The 22,345-nt window shown below is 40.3% G+C and overlaps 1 protein-coding gene across 6 annotated transcripts in view; it reads left to right on the forward strand.

The window, feature by feature from the left end:
* Positions 1 to 22,345, forward strand: part of kif1b (kinesin family member 1B) — a 219,749-nt gene that overhangs the window by 170,721 nt on the left and 26,683 nt on the right. For all 6 annotated transcript variants that reach the window (XM_060852399.1, XM_060852402.1, XM_060852400.1 and 3 more), the window contains 5 exons: positions 7,365 to 7,473; positions 8,718 to 8,784; positions 10,777 to 10,861; positions 12,868 to 12,973; positions 20,319 to 20,433. In XM_060852399.1, coding sequence (XP_060708382.1) covers positions 7,365 to 7,473; positions 8,718 to 8,784; positions 10,777 to 10,861; positions 12,868 to 12,973; positions 20,319 to 20,433 — 482 coding nt within the window. The remainder of the gene's footprint in view (positions 1 to 7,364; positions 7,474 to 8,717; positions 8,785 to 10,776; positions 10,862 to 12,867; positions 12,974 to 20,318; positions 20,434 to 22,345) is intronic.

Genomic DNA, 22,345 nt, shown 5'->3' on the forward strand with positions numbered 1-22,345 from the left:
CAGTTCTGTGAAGAGGGATTGGTTTAGCTGGACATGAATTCATTGGAGTTATACAAGGATGAGAGGTGATTTGATTGACAAATGTAAAATTCTAACAGAGCTGGACAGATTAGATACAGGATGGGTTTTTGTTTCCCCTAGCTGCAGAAACTAGAACCAGGGGTCACAGTCTCAGGATAGGGGATGGCCCATTTAGTACTGAGATGAGGAAAAGTTACTTCACACAAAGGATAGAGAACGTTTGGAATTCTCTACCACTGAAGGCTGTGCAGGACAGTTTACGGTGTATATTCAAGAAAGGAGGAGATAAATTTTTAGATTTTAAAAGCATACGGGATATAAGGAGAAGGTGGGGATAGAGCATTGAGATAGATGATTAGCCATGATCACATTGAGTGGTGGAGTAGGCACAAAGGCTGAATGGGCTACTTTTCCTTATTTCTGTGTTCACTTTGTGCTTGAACTTTGGGTTATGGAACAACTTTAATGAAGAAAAAAGGGGTCTAATATAGTTTTTTTAAATGACTGATCCTGACCTTTTTCCTTATCACAGTCTTGTAATTTGAGTTAGTTTATCTTTCAACTGCTACAAGTAACAAAATTGCATGTGGTGCTTGATTTTCTCTGTGAAATAATATTTAATTAAATTTGCAGTTGTCTTCAATTCTTATCAGAACGAGAATAAATTTCAGTGACTAACGTTGGATTTGTATGAATATATTTCTGTACTGAGTGAGTTTTTGAAAGATAACAGCAAAAGAAAAGATCTTTGATATTGGTTTAATGTTACCTGTTTAAATGTATACTTAAGGATTTGGAAATTTTGTAATTACTTTCAAGAAAGATGCAATTGCAAAGTAAAAAGTAAAGGTTTTAATTAATAATGAAGACTTGTAGACCAAAATACTATTTTCATATTTTTAATTTTCCATGTTAAATGTTTTTTTTTCTGTTTTATTCTTTCCCCATCCTTTTGTCTTCTACACCATCCATGCCCTTGATTTCTCTTCCATTTCAGGCCATGAGCGAAAGATTGAGTTGATTAGATATCTGATGTCTGGCTATGTAAATGTACAGTTGCTTGATGCTCTGTCTGAGAATGCCAACACGTTAGTCTCATCCACTGCTGGCTCGTTCATCAACAGTGCTGATCAGCTGCCAGCATTTCTCTTAAATCCTCTTCCCATATGTCACGTTCTGAAAGTTCCGAAGCATCATGGTTGGTAACTAGCACAGAGCCATGGCAAAGTAGAGATACCGTAGCACCCTGCCTAGAGTTGTCCTCCCCTACCTTGCACTGCTTTTATAGCTCGCATGTACAGATTATAGCCTCCCTTGTCATGGTCAAATGTTGCACTGCATTGTTCTGAAGTAGATGCTCCAGGCAAAGAGAGAGAGAGCTTTGTGAAGCTTAACATGTCGCGTATCGTTGTGTTAACATTGTTGTGGGGATTTGTGTCTTGTCTTATGGATCATCATTTATTATCTTTGGAGTTTAGCCATTAACATTTTCTTTAAGAAAGTCTTCGCAGTTTCTTTTGAATTGACATGAGAAATTTATTCAGTGAAACAGCGTTTGAAGTCACAGAATATAGATTACTTTGAATATGTAATTCTTCAAATATCCTGCCTCCAGGATACTAGAAAACTTTCCAAAGTGGAGTGTGAAGTGGTCAGACTTTCCATCTAAATGTTTCTGGTTCAGAACACAGACTGACTTGGACATGGGTTTTCTAAGGCACCTATTCTTCAATCATGTATTTAGCTTCTAAGCAGCTGCTTTCTCCAATTTGACTATTCACAAGAAAGAAAAGTATAGTTGGTTGTGCTTGATCTGATGAAAAATGGGCAAAAATGAAACATCCAAATTATTTTTCCCAGGTTGTAAAAGTAATTAATGGTGCAAAGTATTGATGGGCAAGAGTAAAATTTTGTATCCTGATGAGCATCAGAATTGATTTCTTTTAAAATTCACTCATGGAACTTGGCAGATGCCAACTCAACCAGCATTCATTGTCCATCCCTAGTTGCCCTTGAGAAGGTGGTGATGAGCTGCCTCTCTGAACCACTGCGGTCCATTTATGTTTAGGTAAATTACAATGCCGTTAGGGAGGGAATTCGAAGATTTTTGACCCAGTGGCACCGAAGGCACAGTGATATATTTTGACGTCAGAATGGTGGGAGGCTTGGAATGGACATTACAATTGGTGGTCTTCCCATGTATCTGTTGGACTTATCCTTCACCTACCCTGATGACATTTCAACCCTTTGCTTATCAGGAATCAACCTTCCTCCATCGTAAAAGTATTCAAAGACTGTAAATCCACTTTTTTTTTTAAATAAGAAAATTCCATAGACTCCTGACTCTGTGAAAAACATTCCTCCTCACTTCTGTCAAAAATAGGTCCAGCCATTTTTTTTTTTAACAGTGACCCCTAGTTCTAGATTCTCCCACAAGAATATAAATTCATCTCCACATCTACCTTGTCAAGATACCTCAGGATCATTTTATCTGTTTCAATCAACTTGTGTCTCGCTCTTCAAAACTGCAGCAGATACAAGCGTAGCCTGTCCAACAAATCTTAGCAGGACTTATACACTTAATGGTAAGGTCCGAGGGAGTGTTGCTGAACAAAGAGACCTTGGAGCGCAGCTTCATAGCTCCTTGAAAGTGGAGTCGCAGGTAGATAGGATAGTGAAGAAGGCGTTTGGTATGCTTTCCTTTATTGGCCGGAGTATTGAGTACAGGAGTTGGGAGGTCATGTTGTGGCTGTACAGGACATTGGTTGGGTCACTGTTGGAATATTGCGTGCAATTCTGGTCTCTTTGTAATCGGAGAGATGTTGTGAAACTTGAAAGGGATCAGAAAAGATTTATAAGGATGTTGCCAAGGTTGGAGGATTTGAGCTATAGGGAGAGGCTGAACAGGCTGGGGCTGTTTTCCCTAGAGCATCAGAAGCTGAGGGGGTGGCCTTATAGAGATTTATAAAATTAAGGGGCATAGATAGGGTAAATAGGCAAAGTCTTTTCCCTGGGTTCGCGGAGTCCAGAACTAAAGAGCATAGGTTTAGTGTGAGAGGGGAAAGATATGAAAGAGACCAAAGGGGCAACTTTTTCACACAGAGGGTGGTACGTGTATGGAATGAGCTGCCAGAGGAAGTGGTGGAGGCTGGTACAATTGCAACATTTACGAGGCATTTGGGTGGGTATATGAATAGGAAGGGTTTGGAGGGATATGGGCCAGGTGCTGGCAGGTGGAATTAGATTGGGTTGGGATATTTGATCAGCATGGACGGGTTGGACCGAAGGGTCTGTTTCCGTGCTGTACATCTCTATGACTCTATAACATTTCCACGTAAGACAACCGTCACTTCCCTGTTGCATGTAATAGTCCAATAAGCCTTATTTGAACTGGTTCCAACTCATTTGTGTCCTTAAAGAAAGAGACCAACACTGTACATAGTACTCCAAGGGTGGTCTTACCAAACCCCTGTATAACTCCTTACAAAGCCAAGTCCCATGTAACAAATGATGACATTTATTTGTGTGCCTATTTAGATAACATGCTGCATTAGACGTAGCATTCAATACTAAGTGATAGAATGAAGCAGTGGAACAGGCCATTGAAGAATTGGCAGAACTGGGAAGCTACCAAGTTGCTGAAAGAAAGCAAAATGAACTGTCAACTGCATTAACAAAAGAAACCAGACAGCTGTTGACCAAGAAGACTTATTTAAAAGTAAGAAGTGCTATTGCCTTTCAAACATTTGAGATGTGCAAGGAGTCAGTAACAGTCGAAAAGTGTGGTGCTGGAAAACCACAGCAGGTCAGGCAGCATCCGAGGAGCAGGAGAGTTTTGGGAATAAGCTCTTCATCATGAATGAAGGACTTGTACCCAAAACATCGATTCTCCTGCTCCTCGGATGCTATCCGACCTGCTGTGGTTTTCCAGCATCACACCTTTTGACTCTGATCTCCAGCATCTGCAGTCCTCACTTTCTCCAAGGAGTTAGTAACAGGCAAGCAAACTTATTAAGATTTACTAAGTCTTATTGCATCTTTAATTTCAAATCTCCTAGTCTGAAGCCAAGTGTATGGAGCGAACATGAAAATTTTCTTTAATTCAAAACACTTTATTTTATTAAAATATATTGCATTTAGAAAAACAAATGTTATACAATGTGACTAGTACCTATGATTCTATCCTATTTGGTAAATTTAACTCAGTGCATGAAAATGATGCAGCCAATGCACCTCAAACACTTTCTTATATAAATGAGTGAAATACCCTTTCTGCCTAGCCACAACAATGTGATCAGTCTTGTTTTGCTTGTTCCGTCATTGCCAGAATGATGGATAGTTACCCAGTCCTCATCCAAAAAGCTACTTGCAGTGATTGTAACAAGGTCAACCAGGTGGACCTCCTGGAATGAGTTCCCGGATTGGACAAGGTTAACATCCCCAGTCAGGGAGCCCAGGCTGAGTGTCGGGCATCTAGTTCACTTTGAGAGCTGCTTCTGAGGTGACTGGATCAATGTCAGGGACTTGCCATGTGTAAATAAAAGGTAATTTGGTAACGGGATACCAGCCTATGTGGAGTTATTTCACTTCCTTTTCAAAAATGAGGCAAAGTTTTCTCTGTCAGGCTATGTTCTGATCAATGTAACTGTTAGGTCTATTACTCCTTCACTGCTGTTCCTCCATTCAGTTGTGTCGATGTACAACAGTAAATAAGTGTGTATTGTCCAACATTTGCCATGCTCCAATGAAATGTATTTTTACACATTTTATCATTTTTAAGCTGTGCATATTTTTTAATATGTGAAATTATTTGCATTTTAATCAAATAATATTTAAGTATTTTAACTCCCTGGAAACAGCCAGTCTCTGCAAAGAAAGTTGGGTTGTTTTGTTTGTCTTTCAGTGTTACCGATTAGAAAGGACTTTCCTGGAGTGATTTTTGTCAGAATTACTGTGAAGTAAAAATTACTCTTGTTCAATGATCCATCTAACACCAGGCTTCTTCGTTCCTGCACAGTTATGCTATAATGTCTTTCAAAGCAGCCAGTACCACATTGTGAGCTCCTCAAAAAGGGTATTTAGTTTGTGTCTGTGATCAGTGGACTGTGCTATAGCAGTTTCAGCTGCTCTAAGCGAAGGAACCACCCTGAACTGAGAACCTGCTCTCGAGGTGTTGAGGGCTGACTGAGTTCATCGTTGGATTGCAATGAATCAGGTTGCTTGTTCTAATGTGATCATGACCTCCGCATATGGAGAGGGCCTATATATTGGAGAATGGGTCTGAATATTAAAATTGACCTGGAGGTCAGACTCTGTATATTAGATCTGCACAGCAGTTGCCTGAGCAAAATAATTTTGTCTTTTCCATTTGTTTAACTTTTGATCTTCAACTTGGTTGACACATTATTATTTTGGTAAATGAAATGGAATGTGTTTGTGTTGATATTTTGAGTGCACTGTTGCAAATGGTTGAACTGAAGTTGCACCTATTTTGTGAAAAAAATCTTTCCATAATTTAGAGGAAACTATCTGTAAGACACAAAACCAGTAAGAGAATGCAGTTTAGAGAAACCATTCCACACCCAAGGCTACAAATATGAATCCAGAAATATTTTAGGATTCTGTACATGACTGAATAACATCAGATGAGAACCATGATGAGTAAGTGCCAGTGTTAGATTGGGATGGCCAAAGTTTAAAAATCCCACACACCAGGTTATAGTCCAATAGGTTTATATGGAAATATTAGCTTTTGGACTGCTGCTCCTTCATCATGAGAAAGCAGCAGTAAGCAATCACCTCCACTGGGGAAGAGAACTTCAAACCGGGGTCTCTAACAAAAAGTCTTCATCTTAGGGTTCAACAGCGACTACTGGATGAATATTCTTAATTCAACAAGTTTAGTTTGATAGCATCTTGCAGTTCTATAGCCTTCATCATCCCTTCCATACGACAGTAACCACATTTCCAAAAGGTCCCTGGTAGTACTCAAGCGGAGGCTAGGTCATTGACTGATTTTGGCAAACTTGTGATTGGTCAGGGAGTCTGGGGTTAGGGACAAAAATGGAGCTAAGGCCACAATCAGAACCTCCCATGGAAGAGAAAGCTAAGTGGCCTCTGCTGCTTTCTCATATGATCACATTATTCAGTAACCTATAGAATCCTAAAATATTTTGGCATTCATATTTGTTTACCAGGGTGTGGAACTGTTTTTATTGTTTGCTTTTGGTGTTGCTGGCCCTGATATGGCTGTAGCTTTTACTCGGCAGCACACTGATCATTAATCCAATGACTGTTCCACTTTTCTGTCGCAGTGTTTGAGCTACCAAAGTTCCAACAATTGTGCTGGGTAGGGAATTTGATCTAGAATCATAAAATCTCAACAGAGGGGGAAAGAGGCCATTTGGCTCATTGGGTCATGCACCAATCCTCCAATGAACATCCCACCCTATCCCTGAAACCCCACATTTAGCAGAGCTAATCCACCTAACCTACACATCTTTGGACAGTGGGAGGAAACTGGAGCATCCGGAGAAAACCTGTTCAGACACAGGGAGAATGTGCAAACTCCACACAGACAGTCCCTCAAAGCTGGAATCGAACCTGGTTACCTGGTGCTGTAAGGCAGTAGTGCTAACCACTGAGCCATTGGTGGTGCCCAAGTGGTGTACAGAACCTTTGTGGTGTGTGTGAGAGAGAAAGTAAGTTAGAGTTATCTTAGATTCAATCTGTGCACAGAGTTGTGTTTGTGTTTGCAGGTCCTGCAGTGTTTATATATGTCGAAATGCTTAAATCATCTTTATGCAGGCCCTTTCTACAAAGTAATGCCACTGAGTTGTCAGAAGTACTGTTTCTCGGCAAAGCAGGTTGGACGTCTCTGGTGTGACCCCTTGTATCGGGACTGGGAAATTCGGCAGATATACCAAAATTCCAGGACACCTCAGGAAGCTGCAGATTTACATTCTGTTATTGTGACCTTCAAAAGATTAACATGCATCATATTTTCATTCATTAACTTATTTTTAGTCAATCAATCAATTCATACTTTTATTTTCTAGAATTGACGTGACAACAATTTTAAAATTGACCAGCTGATGTTTCACAATCTCATGTTTCAGGCATCAGATTTCACAGTAAATATATTTATTCCACAAAAATTAAAGTGGGAGGAGATGGCATTAGGAACCTGGGTTTGAAATGAATTGATTGTTTTATTTTTCTCCTTCTTCCCTGGATCTTTGACTTTGAAAATGATAAAGTAAAAGGAAACTGGCTGAATGTTGGAGCTCACAGGTGTGTGTTAAATTTTGTGTATTGATGTTCCTTTCTTTTTTGTTTTTCAGTTCCAGCCACTAAGGTGAATGCCATGAGCAAACCTACCCTGGGGCAGTGTGTCAGCAAGTATGATTTGCTTGTCTGGTTTGAGATCAGTGAACTGGAACCAACAGGAGAGTAAGTTGATAAATGACTGGGTCCATTTTTACTGATCAGTACATGGTCAGGAATGTCACAATTTGCAGGGACACATTTGCATAATATTGGTGAATGTCATCTCGTGATTGAGTTTCATTAGTACTGGTAAATTCTTGTGGATCTCTGCATACAAATCAAAACTGATATGTTTTGAGTGGTAGTAACACTTTTGGAGTGACACAATCTTGTATGAATTATGTACAGAATAGGGAGGGGTGGGGGAGGGATAGAGATGACTGAGCAGATAACAGTAGTGGGAATTCTGATCAGGTGAGTCACCCACTTGAATCTCAAGGATAGAACAAAGTGCATTCTAAAAAATGAAAAGTTTTTAATAAAATAGTCATGGTCCAAAGAGACTTGGGAGTCTGCATGTGCTGTAACATCAATGGATACAGAAACTAATCAAACGGCTAATGGGATGCTAAAGGACTAGAATACAGGCTGTGAGTAGATGGTGTGCTATATTTGCACCAGACCTCAGGTTACTGGATTCAGTTATAGACAGTATTCCTCAGCAAGGATGTACTGGCCTTGGTGGGACTGCAGGATAGGTTCACCTGCAATGATACTCTGACTCTAAGGATTGCATCCGAAAGGATAAGTACACAAAGTTGTGTTGTTTTCCCTGGAATTCAGAAGATTAAAGGGTAATGGGATTTAATTCTCCTATAGTAGGAGGGATGGATGAACTTGATAGAGAGGAGCTATTCCCACTGGATGGAGAGTCTAGGAGTCTGAGACATTGTTTAAAAATTAAATTCACAAGTTTCAGGAGTGAAATTACTTTTACATGCAAGAATGGTAAATGTTTGAAGTCCATTTCTGCAAATGATAATTAATACTCATCTATTGTTAATTTTAAATCTGAAATTGGAAGATTTCTGTCACTCATAGGTAATCAGGGATGTGGGACAAAAATAAGTATGATGGAGTTAGTTCACAGATCAGCTGTGGTCTCTTTGACAGAACTCACTCGAGCCTAAATATCCTCTGCATGTCCTAATGTTCCTGTGATAAGAACTAATATGTTTGTTTGTAATCCTCCTTGCAAATACTTTCTGCCCGAGAAAACTTTTGGAGAAGCAAAGATCAACTTACAAAATTTTTCACTGGATTACATTCTGAACACGATTTATTAGAGTCAAGGAAGAAAGGTTTAGTTGGATCTTGTCCCAGTTTGTTGTGATTCCTGTAGTGATGATGTCCTGTCTGTTCTGCAGGTATATTCCAGCAGTTGTGGACCATAGTGGAGGCCTACCGTGTCAGGGCACATACCTGCTTCATCAGGTGAATGTTTCACATCAATTCACCTGTTTTAATATGTCCTTGGTAAATAGTTTATGACAGATGCTAGCTTTGAAAATTATTACACACACAAGTGCTTAACTTTCAAGCCTCGATAACATTGAAACACAAACATGGATGTGTTTTCAGAAATACCGTTGTTACTTTTTATGTACATATTTCAGTAATATGCAGGTGATCCCTGACTTATGAACACGTGATTTAAAAATGCTTATACTTATAACCAAGATCCTATTTTAATACTAATTTTGAGGTTCTTACATGCAAACATTCACTTGTATTTGTGAATGAATATTTTATACTGTATGTACAGGGTTTCCCCAGATTTATCTATGTCCAACTTATGAGCACTCATGCTTATGAATGTGATCCTATACAGAGGTATCATTTTAAAGACTGGACTTGCGAACACTTTCTGGACTTACAACCAGCTGTTTTATGCTGACCTGGACTGTGTTCCAACCTGTGTACAAATCAAATTGGAAACAGACTCAAGAGCCATTCATAACCCAAGGATGACCTGTAGCTGTCCAATTGTAACTAACTTCAATCATTTTATAACTTTGTATTTTAGTTTTCTTTTAATGACATATGTAACTGCATGAATTTATTATTATGCATTTCATTTGTACCATCTTCATAATTCAACATCTGCTGTCATAATGATTATTCATTAACTCTTACCAGTCTTTCTATTTATCCAACTCTAATTCCATCAATAAATGCAAAATACTGCAGATGCTGGAAATCCAAAACAAAAATGAAGTGCTAGAGAAAGTCGCCAGGTCTAGCAGCATCTCTGTAGAGAGTGAAACAGTGTTAACATATGGAGTCCAAAATTATTCCTCTTTGGAGCCCCATGGCAGGGATATATTAGGAATTCTGGCTGTTTATCTAAAGCTAGAGGGTCACCTATTTAATACAGATATGAGAAGAAAACATTCCTCATTGAGGATTGAGTCTTTGGAACTCTCAAAATATGGTTGAAAGAGAGCCTTTGAATATTTTGAATGTAGAGATGGCGAGATTCCTCATGAGTAATGGAATGAAAAATTATTGCAGTGTGGGTGGGAATGTTGAGTAATAGTGTCAGCTATGATCTCATTGGAGGGTGGAACATTCACCTGAGGGGTAGAGTGGCCTACTCCTACTCCTAATTCGTGTATAGGATGTTCTGTTATGTAGAATACCTGATGTAGATTTCTGGCTTTCTCTATCAATTTCCATTTCCAACTGCATCCAAAGCCTAAATCCAATGAACATCAGATGGTGACAATCTGACTAAAGTTGTAATAACAAAATACATTTCATTATTATGTTATAGAGGGCATTTTTATAATACGAGCTCCAAATTCTGAGACGCAACAATGTTTTTGTTTTGAAATTCAGTTTAGTTTTCATTAAGTTCAGCTGGCTGATGAATCTGCTTTGCAAGCCTCAGGTGCCAGTGCTTAAAGTATTCATTCATTCAGTTCTCTCCTGGTCAATCTGCCACCTTGCACTATAATCGGCTGTATTAACACTATAAGTAGACATGTAAGTTGTGAAGGGAATAACTTGTATTTGCATAGCACCTTTCAGGATGTCAGAATATCATTAACTGCAAAGCACACTAGTGTAAAACATTCGCTGTTGTAATGTAGGTAAACAGAGCAACCAATTTGCATGCAGAAAGGGCCTGATGAAATAATTGACCAGGTACTTTAATTGGTACAATAGATTGAATAATAAATGTTGACCAGGATTCCTCTGTTCCTCCTCAAAAGGTGCAGTAGCATCTTTTCACCTTCAGCTGAGAGAGTATCCAGACTGATCCTTGGGCAGTTCCAGAATCTCTGCTCAACTCAATGTTAGCTTTGATTTTTTTGCAGAACTCCTGGAGTATGACGCGCACCTGGAACACAAAAATGAGAAGGTAGCCCCTGAACCATGTCTGATACAAAATAATCTAGAACTTCGTTTTCTTTCAAATAGGGAATTCAGCGCAGGATTACGGTAACAATTGTGCATGAAAAGGGCAGTGAACTTCATTGGAAGGATGTTCGAGAGTTGGTTGTTGGTGAGTGCTTCTCTGAATTCCTTTATCCTTTACAACAAACTGAAAATAAAGTTTGATTTATTAAGATTTTTGATTTTGCTGCTTAGCTGATTCAGTTAAACTTTCACAAGTGTTCCTTTCTGAAAGGATTTCCATAATTGATTATGTTTGAAAGAGCAAGATACATTTAGTAGCATACAAAAACAGAAGTTGCTGGAGCAACTCAGCAGATCTGGCAGCATCTATGGAGAGAAGTAGAATTAATGTTTAGAGTCCAGTGATCCTCTTGCAGAACAGAAAGCATCTGGGTAAAAGTGGTGTTTATTCTGATGATCAGGGTTCAGGGAGGGGAAGAGAAAGAAAAGAGTGAGTCAAATAGATGGAAATGGTGCCCAGCGAAAGAGAAATAAAGAAATGACAACGTGATTGTTAATAATAAGCCGAGAGAGAGACATTGAGTGGATGCTAACACGATGTGTGAATAGTCAAAAATGGTTGGCTGTGCTGGGAACAACCCACATAGAACTGAACCTGAGGTATGTTGGGGGAATATATAATGAACATGGCTGCAAGTGCTCACACTCTGAAATTGTTAAAGTCTGTATTTAGTCCTGAGGGCTGGAAGATGGTGATATGGTTTCCCTTTGGCTTGTATTGAGCTTTGCTGGAATACTGCAGCAAGGCTGAGACAGAAATATTGGCGTAGCAACACAGTGGTGCATCTGTAGTGATTGTAACAAGGTCAGCCAGGTGGACCTCACAGAATGAGCTCCCATTGGACCAGATTAACCCCATTGGACCAGATTAACAGTCTCAATCAAGGAGCCCTGGCTGACAGATATCAGTGTCAAGGACTCTCCACATATAAATAGCAACAAAAAAGAACAGGAGTGTCAGACATCCTGTTCATTCTGAGGGAGCTGGATCAGTGTCAAGGACTCCCCACGTGTAAATAAAGGATGACTTAGTGATGGGATACCGGTCTCTGGAGTTATTTCAGTGTCGAAGTGGCAGGCACCTGGAAGTTCAGCATTGTTTTGTCAGACAGAGCTGAGATCTGTGCAAGGTGGTCACCCCATCTATGACTCCTTTTGTCAACATAGAGGAGACCACATTGTGAGCAGTGAATACAGAGGTTTAGAATTACCAGAATTCTTGTTATTCGTTACATTATAAGTTGTACGTCTAAATTGACTGAAGGAAATTGCCACAGTGGCTCAGTGGTTAGCACTGCTGCTCCCTCAGTGCCAGGGATCCGGGTTTGATTCCATCCTTGGGTGACTCTCTTGTGTGGAGTTTGCGCACTCTTCCCATGTGTGTGTGGATTGCCTCCCACAATCCAATGATGTGCAGGTTGGATAAATTGGCCAGGCTAAATTGCCCATAGTGTTTAGGGATGTGTAGGTTAGGTGCATTAGTCAAGGGTGAATATAGAGTAATAGGGGAATAGGTCTGGGTGGGTTACTCTTCAGAGGGTCGGTGTGGACTTGATAGGCTGAAGGCCCTGTTACCACACTAGGGATTCTATATATTCTATATCAAAAAGCATGTTAGAAGAGTGTGGAACGTACCCAACCAGCCTATGCTGAATCACCTCTAAGTGGGATACTGCAGTTGGACAGCACCTATTGAACAATATAAAGTGTGCTGAGAATTGCTCTAACGGCTAACTTTAAATTATCAGGATCACAATATTGGTCATGTATGTTTGCTAGAAGATATATATATTAAACACAGACCTGTCCCCTAGAGGAAAAGGAACAGGTTGAGGCACTGCATCTCTCTAGTTCAAATGAAAGGGGAGGGTGCCATAGCTCGCTGGTGCATTCCCTAAGGCATCAACTTCTGCATTATCTAGCATTCCCACTTTAATCTGATCAGGCATTGGGAATTTGCAAGCTGATTTGTGATGAACTCATAAATTTCCAATTAACTTCATTCGCAAAAATAAATGACTGACAAAAAAAACTGTTCAAGACGGGGACGTGCCACTTTCATGTGCCACTATTTTTTCTCTCGTTTCCCAGGTCGCATCAGGAATAAGCCCGAGGTGGATGAAACTGTCGTAGATGCTGTTTTGTCTTTGAATATTATTTCTGCAAAGCATATCAAATCTTCACATGAGGCCCATAGGTACGTCTTTTACAGAAAGGAGAACACATTGTGAGGTTCAATTCTTTTTGCCCATACTTTCCTGAAAGAGCATTCGGTATCTGGTAGTGTTTGTCTGTTGGCGTACTGCTGGTTACCTCCAGTTGGATTGTTCGTGTGGTTTTGAGGTTATATCGGCTTCCACTCTTCAACGAAGCAACAAGTTGCTGCAGATGCTGGAATCTGAACTGAACGCAACAAAAAAATGCTGGAGATGCCAGCTGGTCAGGCAACATCCATGGAAAGAGAGCAAGCTTATGTTTCGATGAAGAGTCATTTAGATTTCTTAGCTTGCTTTCTCTCTATGAATGCTGCCTGACCCGCTGTGATCTCCAGCATTGTCCACCTTTAAGTGGTTTGTTTACCAAAAATCCAGCACCCGAGACCAACTAATTGAAGGTGTTGCAGTAAAGGTGATCAAGTGATGTCTGCAACAAGCTTTAGCTTGTAACATGTAGAAGTCGATCAAAACAAGAAGGATTTGTGACATGGATATTATGGAAATAAGTGAATGGCTTATAGACCAGGCTTGCCTGAATGAAGAGCACCTCATCCGTCAGCCAGAGAGACTTAATGTCCTCAATTAGGTTCTAATGTATAAAGGGCCTTGATACTGAGCAGGATTGTAAGTTAAATTAAGACTTGCTTCACAGGGTTCGGCAGTGAAGAAATAATGCTAAAGTCAGGGAATTTCTTAACCTTTTATGTTCTGTTGATGTAGATCAGTGACATTTTTGCAATTTATTTTGTTGCTTATACAAGTCATGTCTGGCTACGTTTTCTTTATAATAGGCTGCATTGAGTTCTCCATTTCACTCTTGTCTTCATTGCTACTAATGGATGCCTCTTGTATTTTGCAGACTGTTTCTTGATTTGGATTTACCTAGGTACTTTGTGTTTTTCACTGCTGATTGTTTATTCTGTGCATGTTAGATTAGCAACCCGTTTTTTTTTCCTTCTTTATAGTTGTGTAATTATTTATTTGATTTGCTTTTTTATGTATTCATTCTTCAGTGCTGTTCTCAAGCTTCCTCTTTATATCACAGGCTTGGGAAATAATCAAAGGAAAAAGCTTTAATTACTTCTGTGAGGACCACATCATAGACACCAGAGGCTCAGAACTCTTTCCCTATTGCTCTGAAGATCCTAGAACTTGGGTGTTTAGTATCACAAGATTGAAGATCTTGTGAAGCTTGCTAGCAGTCCTCCATTCACTGTGTATTAATGTGGTTTGCATTTGGGAAGCAAAGTAGTCATGATTTGGAGATGCTGGTGTGGGACTGGGGTGTATAAAGTTAGAAATCTCACAACACCAGGTTATAGTCCAACAGGTTTAATTGGAAGCACTAGCTTTCGGAGCGACGCTCCTTCACAAACCACTTGATGAAGGGACGGTGTTCCGAAAGCTAGTGCTTCCAATTAAACCTGTTGGACTATAACCTGGTGTTGTGTGATTTCTAACTCAGTAAGTAGAGTAGATACTCGAGAATGGAATCTGACTGGCTGACAATTTCCCCCAGTTTGCCTTAAGTTCACACTCTGAGGGATTGGCCTTCCTCTGCATAAGGAATTGAAAAGGAGAATTTAAACTGTGCCAGCACAAAAGTGATAGTAAAACTCATCTGATCAGATAATGTTTGTAGAGAGAATGGATTTCAATATCCAAATCATTAAGTATTCATTATTGACCTGAGACCTTAACTTTGTCTCTTGCTGTTAGATACTGTCCAATCTGCTGCGTTTATCCAGCATCTGTAACTGTTTAGCAGAGAGTTGGGGCCCTCTGATAGTCTAAGCTATTGGAGTTCAGTGTAGTTCATTAATCATTTGTCTTCTGTTACTGCAGACAAATGCAAACCACATTAAAACACAGTGAATGGAGGACTGCTAGCAATCTTCACAAATGGTGTGATAATAACCTAGCTAGATGGGTGTGTGCTGCCAACAGGAATGTGGTTGTTAGCTTGAAATTATGCTGATATTTTAAGGAGATAGCTTGCTTGGGAATAGCTACAATAATGTGGAACATAAGCTTTGAAGTTACAAGAAATTTAGTGCAATACGCTTCAGCAGAGTTGGTCATGGGAGGCTTGCAAGAACCAGTGTCTCTAGGGTTTGGAGCAGAGTAAATGATTGGGATTCTCAACATCAGATAAGCAGAGTAGATACCCGAGAGCGGAATCTGATTGGCTGCTGATTTCTGCAATAACCACTCTGCCTTAAGTTCACACTTGGAGGAATTGGCCTTCCTTTGCATAAGGAATTAAGAAGGAGAATTTAAGTTAAGGTTTGTGAAAAGGGAATATATTATGATTTACACTTGACCTAAAATATCACAAGTAATGAAATATTTCAAACTTTTCCAGGCTGTGGCTGCTTAGAGTTGGAGAGCACAAAATCAGCTCGAATTTGGATTTGATCAGAAAAATGAGAGATTACTTATTGTTATAACCACACTTACAATCATAAAAATGTTTAAAAGAAAATAGCCTGTGATATAAATAATTATATACACTGGCAGTGCCTGTAAAGCACCAGTTACATTATGCATTAGTCTCCAGTGATTCCTATATAACTTACACATTACTCGTTTGGCATATCTCTTGTACAGTATCCCCGTACCTTTCCCCTCGCCTTTAATAGTGGCAGTAATGTCGGTCTGTTGTAACGATCTATTGTTCCAGTAATATTTATAAAGTCCAGGTACTAATGCTCAATCCAAACAGTATGTTGTTAATCAGGTGACTTGTGTAAATGGTATTTATGACAGTAGTGTGTAGTCAAGAAATAACTAATATGATTTTGTCTTGTCTCTTGTCTGTGAGCCATTCCCACAGCCACTGCATCGCTCTCCATCATCTCTAACTCACTGAGTGATTTTTGACACCCCATTCCCCATTGCCTCAGATTTAAAACTCTCATCCATTTGTTTAAATTCCTTAATCCAAATGCTGCATTTTACTTCTGTAACCCGTTTTGGCCCTTCATTCTCTCATCTCCTTTTAAAGAGGTGAAGTAGATTGTGAATTCATTCTACTTCATAATGATTAATGTAAATGTGCAAGAAATATCTTCATTAAGTACTTGGCCATTTGCTGTAACACTGGCTGACATGGCTGTGTGTCTAATTTTGATTGCTTCTTCTGTGAAGCCTTTCAGACTTCATTCTGGTAAGGATGTTATATAAGTCCACGTTGGTAAGAACTGCCCAATATCTGTGAAACTGTAACTCAGCAAAAGGCAGTGAGTTGAAGAAGATGATAATTCTGTTTTTACTTCTATAACTTGTTGCAATGAGATAGCGTTTCAGGATTTTCTGCACGGCTACAGAACATTGAATTTTGTGTTGTCCATACAGGTTGGAGGTTCCTCACATAATTCCAGCTGCAATTTTACCTTCAAAGGCAGGAAGGGAACCTTGTCCTTCTGCATTTCTTATGTCTTGGTTTCAGAGCAATTTCTGGACATTTTCAGGATGGTTAGCTCCATTTAGTCAGAAATATTGTTACGTGGGTGGATCATCAGGAAGGCAAACTCTGAAAAAGTGCCTGGGAAAGCAGCTTTAAGCAAAGTCACAGCCTCTTGTTGCAGGGACTGACCTTGTGGTGGGTGTGTTCAGATCTGAATGCAATAAAAATAAATTAAACACTTAGATTCAATGTAAAATGTCCCATGAAAGGGATAAGTATCACCCGTTGAATTGCCTTATGTTGATAAAACAGGTAGTCGCAGAGTGGGAAAAATTCTCCTATTCTAAATTAAACCAGTCTCCCTTTCTTTTTAACAAAAGTGAAATATTCCAACTGTCTGCACTTGATGTCAGGATGGCACTGTGCAAAATATTTACCAACAAACATTTTTTTTTTTTGAAAGACCTCGATTTATTTACTTCAGGGAGCAGTTGATCATTGAAAATCCATTAGTTGCCCGAGTTAAATTCTGGAGAGCATAAAATTTATTTTGTAAGACTGTTGAGTCACAAATGTCATTTCTACTCTTCTTGATTAAAAATGATCCACAGCAGAGGCTTCACATGTTACAGATGAAATAATAGTTTGCAAATTTTAAAACAAAGATTCGTTTTGCAAAAGGCCTCTCATTGTAACTTAAACAACTGACAAATGCAGACTGCTATGAATATTAAAAGAAAAACTTGATGCAAATTAAAATAGTTACCTGAAAACTATTATATGTTAAATTAGCTTATTTCATTTGTTAGGACGGGCTACCGTCCCCGTGTTCGTTTGAAGGAGAGAAACACTGGATCTGATTCAAAATATAAGCTGGTTTAATGAGAGAGAGCTGTACAAAATACAGTGAGGTTTGCTGCTCACTGGAGAAAGCGCCTTCTGATCTATTGTTCTCTTTGTCTAGCTTTTTAGCCCCTCGCATCCCAGTGCTACATCCTTATTTGGTAGGATACGGTATACTCTTATGGGATTGGTCCCAAGCTGATAACATTCTGTTACCTCAGTATGAGCTACGTGCAATCTAACACGGTTCCAATGTCCTGTTATCTGTTCACCCTCCCTGGGGCCTCTTTATGCCATCAGCTTTTCAGTCTGTTCTTAGTGTAACATAATGGCTTACTGTTGTCTAGTGAAGCTAACAAGTTCCAGACTTGCTAATACTACCTTACGTGAGCGCTACCTAACAATAAAGTTTCTTACACTGCCTAACCTTAATAATGGATCCCAACACATTAAAAAGGAAAATTGCCATCCCTGTGTGCACCTCTTTGACTCCATATTAGGAAAGTAGGAACAGGAGTAGACTATTCAGCCCCTCGAGCCTGTTCCACCATTCAGTGAGGTCATGGCTGATCTGAGGCCTAACTCCAGGTACCTGACTTTGGCCCTTATCCCTTAATACTTTGGCTATGATCTATCTCAGATTTAAAACTCACTATTTGAAAAATGATTAAATTTGTGCACATGTTTTCATAGATACATAACATCATCAGTAGCAGAAATGATGTCATCTAACATGTGTTGTATACATAGGAGTGGAAGTAAGGCCATTTGGCCCATCGAGTCTACTCCGCCATTCAATCATGGCTGATGGGCATTTCAACTCCACTTACCCGCATTCTCCCCGTAGCCCTTAATTCCTCGAGACAACAAGAATCTATTGATCTCTGCCTTGAAGACATTTAGCGTCCCGGCCTCCACTGCATTCTGTGGCAATGAATTCCACAGGCCCACCACTCTCTGGCTGAAGAAATGTCTCCGCATTTCTGTTCTGAATTTACCCCCTCTAATTCTAAGGCTGTGTCCACGGGTCCTAGTCTCCTCGCCTAACGGAAACAACTTCCTAGCGTCCACCCTTTCCAAGCCATGTATTATCTTGTACGTCTCTATTAAGTCTCTCCTTAATCTTTAGGGATGGCACTGCTGCAAAAAGACAGGAACATTCCAAACCTATGTTCAGATGTAATGAGGGGTCGGTTAGCTCAGTTGGCTGGATGGTTGGTTTACAATGCAGAGTGACACCAACAGCGTGGGTCCAGATCCACCCCCCACTGGCTGAGGCTACCATGAAGGTCTGCCCTTCTCAACCTCTCCCCTCACCTGAGTCGTGGGGGTCCTCATGTTAAGCCACACCTGTTGTCTGTCACTAATGAGAGAGCAGCTATATGGTCCTCTGGGACTATGGTGACTTTACATTTTCTCTTTTGAAGTTAGATAGCAACTAAAAATTACTTCAGTTCCTCTTTGCCCCTGCAAATAATTGATCCCGGTTTTAGAACGTATGAACTAGGAGGAACTAGGAGCAGGAGTAGGCTATCCGGCCCTTCGAGCCTGCCCCACCATTCAGTAAGATCATGACTGATCTTTCCATGGACTCAGCTCCATTTACCTGCCCTCACACCATAACTCTTAATTCCTTTATGTTTAAAAAAAAATCTACCTTTGCTTTAAAAGCTTTTACTGAAGTAGAGTCAACTACTTCCCTGGGCAAGGAATTCCATAGATTCACAACTCTCTGGGTGAAGCAGTTCCTTCTCAATTCAGTCCTTAATCTGCTCCCTCTAATCTTGAGGCTGTGCCCTCTTGTCCGAGCTTCACCTGTCATTGGAAATATCCTACTTTCTTTCTTATCGATTCCCTTCATAATTATCTATGTTTCTACAAGATTCCCCACTCATTTTTCGAAATTCCAATGAATATAATCCCAGTCTACTCAGTCTCTCCTCATAAGCCAACCCCCTCACTCCGGAATCAACCTACTGAACCTCCTCTGCACCCCCTCCAGTGCCAGTGCATTCTTTCTCAAGTAAGGAGACCACAACTGCATGCAGAACTCCAGGTATGGCCTCGCCAGCATCTTGTAAAGCTGCAACATAACCTCCCTGCTTTTAAACTCAACCCCTTTAGCAATGAAAGACAAAATTCCATTTGCCTTCCTAATTATTTGTACTTGCAGGTCACCCTTCTGTGATTCATGCTCAAGGACACCCAGGTCCCTCTGCATAGCAGCATGCTGCAACTTCTTACCATTCAAGTAATAGTCCTTTTTACTGTTACTCCTACCAAAATGAATGACTTCACATTTATTAACATTGTACTCCACCTGCCAGACCTTTGTCTGCTCACTCAATGTGTCTATGTTCCTCTGCAAAGTTTCACAGAGCTCTGCACACTTTGCTCTGCCACTTTAGCTTAGTATCATCTGTAATCTTTGACACCGTACACATGATCCCAACGCCAAACCATCTATATAAATTGTAAATAATTGAGGTCCCAACACCGATTCATGAGGTACACCTTAGTTTTGGTCTGTATTGAAATGATTTTTTTTGTGTGGGTGGCTGAATGTAGATGCTTGCTTCAGCAGTGATGCTGCCATAGTCCAATAACAAATAAACCCTCCTATTCTGAGGATGAACTGTGACTGGACATCAAATCAGGAAGTTGTCTGTGCTCGTGATACTGCAACCCAGTGAGAGCAGCCAATTTTGGGGGAGGAGGGTAAACCGACCAGTCCAAAAATAGTTTAGATTCACAATGTATTTTTTTAATATATTCTTGGATCAGATTGGTAAAACCGAGCAGTATTTTTGTGTTGGTCACTACCTCACATAACAGAGAGTTCTGTCCAGAATGCCAGCATTCATGGTTTTATTTTAAACCTAGTGTAAATTATGTTGTCGCTATGAACTTCTAAGAGCATTGCATTCCCAGAAAAGGCCTGTCATATCCTTGTCTCAGATTAGTAATTAGAATGTCTCTGTGAAAATGCTGATTGTCACGTTTTGGTTTTTCTCCACTCAGTGGTTTTATATTTAAAATTGACCACTATCGCTTGTATTCCCTTCTCCCTCCAGGAGTTTTTATCGGTTTGAGGCTGTTTGGGATAGCTCTCTGCACAACTCCCTGCTCCTAAACCGTGTGACACCGTATGGTGAAAGAATCTACATGACCCTTTCTGCCTATCTGGAGGTTTGTCTCTTAACTGTTTCTAACCAATCAGCAATGTGTTCTGATAACCATTGGCTTCATCTTGTAACAGTTGGGCGGCATGGTGGCACAGTGGTTAGCACTGCTGCCTCACAGCGCCTGAGACCCGGGTTCAATTCCTGACTCAGGCGACTGACTGTGTGGAGTTTGCACGTTCTCCCCGTGTCTGCGTGGGTTTCCTCCGGGTGCTCCGGTTTCCTCCCAGAGTCCAAAGATGTGCGGGCCAGGTAAATTGGCCATGCTAAATTGCCCATAGCGTTAGGTAAGGGGTAAATGTAGGGGTATGGGTGGGTTGCGCTTCGGCGGGTCGGTGTGGGCTTGTTGGGCCGAAGGGCCTGTTTCCACACTGTAAGTAATCTAATCTAATCTAGTTCAAATATAAGCAAGATCTACATTTTCTCCTTGCGCTGATTTCATTCAGAAATGGAAATTGGATTTTTTTTTTGGAATGCACAAATGACAATTTCTTTATAGAAACGAGCCAATCTCTTTGATATCACACAAAGGAAGTTGACTTCAAGTCTAGTTTGCAGGTGAAGTGTAATTAGTGATGGATTGGTAACTGGAACAAGGCTATAAAATGGAAGGTACAGATCTGTAATATAAAATACTCATTGAAACCTAATATATGATCTTTGCATTAATTCCAATACTGTGATCAGTTAGTCATACAACTTTGATCAATTTGAGAAACAGAGTTGGTTTTGTTTGGCATATGAAGTCTCTTTAAATTGTACCTTCCAAATTCACGATCTCTTCCACCTAGAAAGACCACATCCTGTAAGTACCCCCTTATCCTGATTTGGAAATATGTCATTTGCTGAGTCAAAATCCTAGGCCTCCCTCCCTAGCGATTGTACGGGTATCCCTACACATCATAGACTAAAGTGGTTCAAGAGAGCAGTTCACTGCTACCTTCTCAAGGACTGATGGGAGTGGACAGTAAATGCTAGACACGAATGAATAAAATAAAAGATTTTTCTGTGGTTAAAATGTAGTGAGTTGCAAATTTATTTAGAGTCTACATTTTTGGGATGTTGAAACGCCATTACTCAATATAGAAAAATGTAGCGTGAGTTCAAAAACTCCTCATGTTGAGTGTAAAATCTAGTAATCTCTTGTGACCAACCTGTTTTCCTGGAACAATGATTGCAAAAGTATAGTTCAAAAAATTATCTCTGCACTCAGACCATATGCCTACAATGTTGGTCATCTTGCTTTAGTGACAGGAGATTCTATTCATAGAATCCCTACAGTATGGAAACAGGCCATTTGGCCCAACAAGTCCCCACTGACCTTCCGGAGAGTAACCCACCCAGACCCATTCTCCTACCCTACTACTCTACATTTACCCCTGACTAATGCACCTAACCTACACATCCCTGAACACTTTGGACAACTTAGCATGGTCAATTCACCTGACCTGCACATCTTTGGATTGTGGGAGGAAACTGGAGGACCTGGAGGAAACCCACGCAGACGTGGGGAGAATTTGCAAACTCCACACACAGTCGCCGGAGGCTGGAATTGAACCTGTGTCCCTAAGTGCTGTGAGGCAGCAGTACTAACCACTGAGATACTGTGCTGCCCAATTCTGCCTAACTTTCTTGTTGGCTTATTTTTCAGGAAATTTTCAGTGCAGCTGCTGCATTCCTTGTTGCATTCTTAGACTTTCTAGGTGTGGAAAATGCCATTCAGTTTCCACGCAGATCCCCCGCCCCGCCCCCACAAGGTGCTGTGAGGCAGCAGCACAAACCACTGAGTCACCATGCCCATTAAGTCTTATTCCTAATATCTAAATTAGCAGACTGTTCAGATGCCATATTGAGTATTGAATGAGTCAGGATAGGTGCCAGCACCTTTTGATGTTAATTCCACATTTTAGGGGTGTCAA

The sequence above is a fragment of the Hemiscyllium ocellatum genome, chromosome 37, assembly GCF_020745735.1.
Source record: "Hemiscyllium ocellatum isolate sHemOce1 chromosome 37, sHemOce1.pat.X.cur, whole genome shotgun sequence".
Classification (NCBI taxonomy): domain Eukaryota; kingdom Metazoa; phylum Chordata; class Chondrichthyes; order Orectolobiformes; family Hemiscylliidae; genus Hemiscyllium; species Hemiscyllium ocellatum.